The following is a 1666-nucleotide window of genomic DNA, read 5'->3' as shown; positions in this document are numbered from 1 at the left end:
GACGCCAAGTGCCCACACATCGACTGGGGGACCTTCGTAGCCATGTGCTGTGATTTCTGGTGCCATATAGCCATGTGTGCCACAGCAGGTAAACATTTTCTCATCACGTGTGTCAAATTCTCTGGCAGCTTCAAAGTTCATGAACTTCACGATCCCCTTATTGCTGAAAAGCACATTTTGTGGCTGGAGAATAAACAGAAATCAATGTTAAAATATATAAAATATTTGGTGATAAATTATGTTGAAGGAAAGATGAAAATTTAAATGCGATGGGCAGGCAGGAAAAAAAATTCCAGAAAGAGAAAACTTTAAAAAACATCCTCCACCAATGTCAGTCAGGAGTTGACATAAAATGGAGGAGGTTGAAGTGAGAGCAGATAGCAAGGAATATAAACGATAGAGTTGCAGGAAGTGAGACTTGGTTGTGCTAAATGAGAGGAATCGAAGGTCACGAGATGTGGAGGTGTGAAAGGGAAGAGAAAATCAGAGGAAGTGTCGCAATCTCGGAAAAGGACAATATTATATCAAGAGTAAAGGGCGATCTGAAACAGGGAATGAATGAAGAGTGGTTTGTATGGATAGAGATCAGGATGGAAGAGTTGTCAGGAACGTATAGTATAATTAGGCTATTGGTGTGACGGAAAAGTAAGAGGAAAAGGTTCATTAAGAATTCAGAAAGGATTGTGGTGAGGGAAGAGTACTGATTGTGGGTGATATTAATTTGCCAGGGTTAGACTGGGTTCAGAAACAGGGAAAGAGCAGAGGAGGAATTTCGTGATCTTGCCCAGGATTGCTTTTCAATGCAGTTTGTCGAAAATCCCATGAGAAGCAGAGTGTTCGACCTCTTGTAAGGTAATAATCTGAATATGGTGGAGAAGGTTGAGGAAGAACAGCATTTATGGACAAGTGACCATAACCTAATGGTGTAAGTGGCTTCTGATCCAAGATTGAGATTGCAGGATGAGGTTATCAGACGTCAGGAAGGTAAATTTTGAGAGTATGAGGCGAGTTTCCTTAAAATTGGATAAATTACCAGGACGGCATCAGTTTCAGAGAAATGGCCAACCTTCAAAGAGCAAATGTACAACATCTTCACAATGTCGCCATGAATAGAGATATCAAAATTCAACACAAATTCCAACAATGGGGGCTGTCTTCTTCTCAGACTTCAACCGAGCTGGAATAGGTATTTAATTTTGATATCTTACTTTCTATTTATATTTCAAGTTTAAATCATTGTATAATGAACACAAAAAGGGTCCATATGTGACAGATCCCCCCCACCCCCTCTTTCCCTCCATTGTCGGTCATCACCAAACAATACGAATTTTGTTCTTTCCTGCCCCCATCCACTTGGTGTAGTTGGTTACCTTTATATCTCTGTGCACAATGCACTGGGAGTGCATGTACTCAACAGCATCAGCCATCTGGGGGAACAGGGACATTAAATATTCAAACATGTACACAGATTGTGTTTGTTAAGATTTTACAATTTTGAGTGCAATTCTTTCTCTCATATTTCAAACCACATCATAAACATCACACTGAGGCTGAAACCAACTTCAGCTCACCTGCTTCATGGGAAACCACAACCCTTTTTCTGTAAGTTTCCTCAGAAGATGAATTTGGGAAGCGAGTGAACCTGCACACATCAGGCAGCAACATA

At 40.6% G+C, this 1666-nt stretch overlaps 1 protein-coding gene across 1 annotated transcript in view; it reads right to left on the bottom strand.

Moving 5' to 3' along the window:
• The window catches only part of LOC137416275 (uncharacterized), a 91836-nt gene extending 90746 nt beyond the window's left edge, over positions 1 to 1090 (bottom strand). The window contains exons 1-2 of the mRNA XM_078769136.1: positions 1034 to 1090; positions 1 to 183 (exon numbers count right to left, since the gene is read on the bottom strand). The exon at positions 1 to 183 is cut by the window's left edge and continues 54 nt beyond it. Coding sequence (XP_078625262.1) covers positions 1 to 183; positions 1034 to 1090 — 240 coding nt within the window. The remainder of the gene's footprint in view (positions 184 to 1033) is intronic.
• Between the last annotated feature and the right edge of the window lie 576 nt (positions 1091 to 1666).

The sequence above is a fragment of the Myxine glutinosa genome, unplaced genomic scaffold (assembly GCF_964187855.1).
Source record: "Myxine glutinosa unplaced genomic scaffold, kmMyxGlut1.1 SCAFFOLD_1376, whole genome shotgun sequence".
In the NCBI taxonomy this organism is placed as follows: domain Eukaryota; kingdom Metazoa; phylum Chordata; class Myxini; order Myxiniformes; family Myxinidae; genus Myxine; species Myxine glutinosa.
Note: the sequence above shows the minus strand (reverse complement) of the source record. Positions and strands in the feature narration are given on the sequence as shown.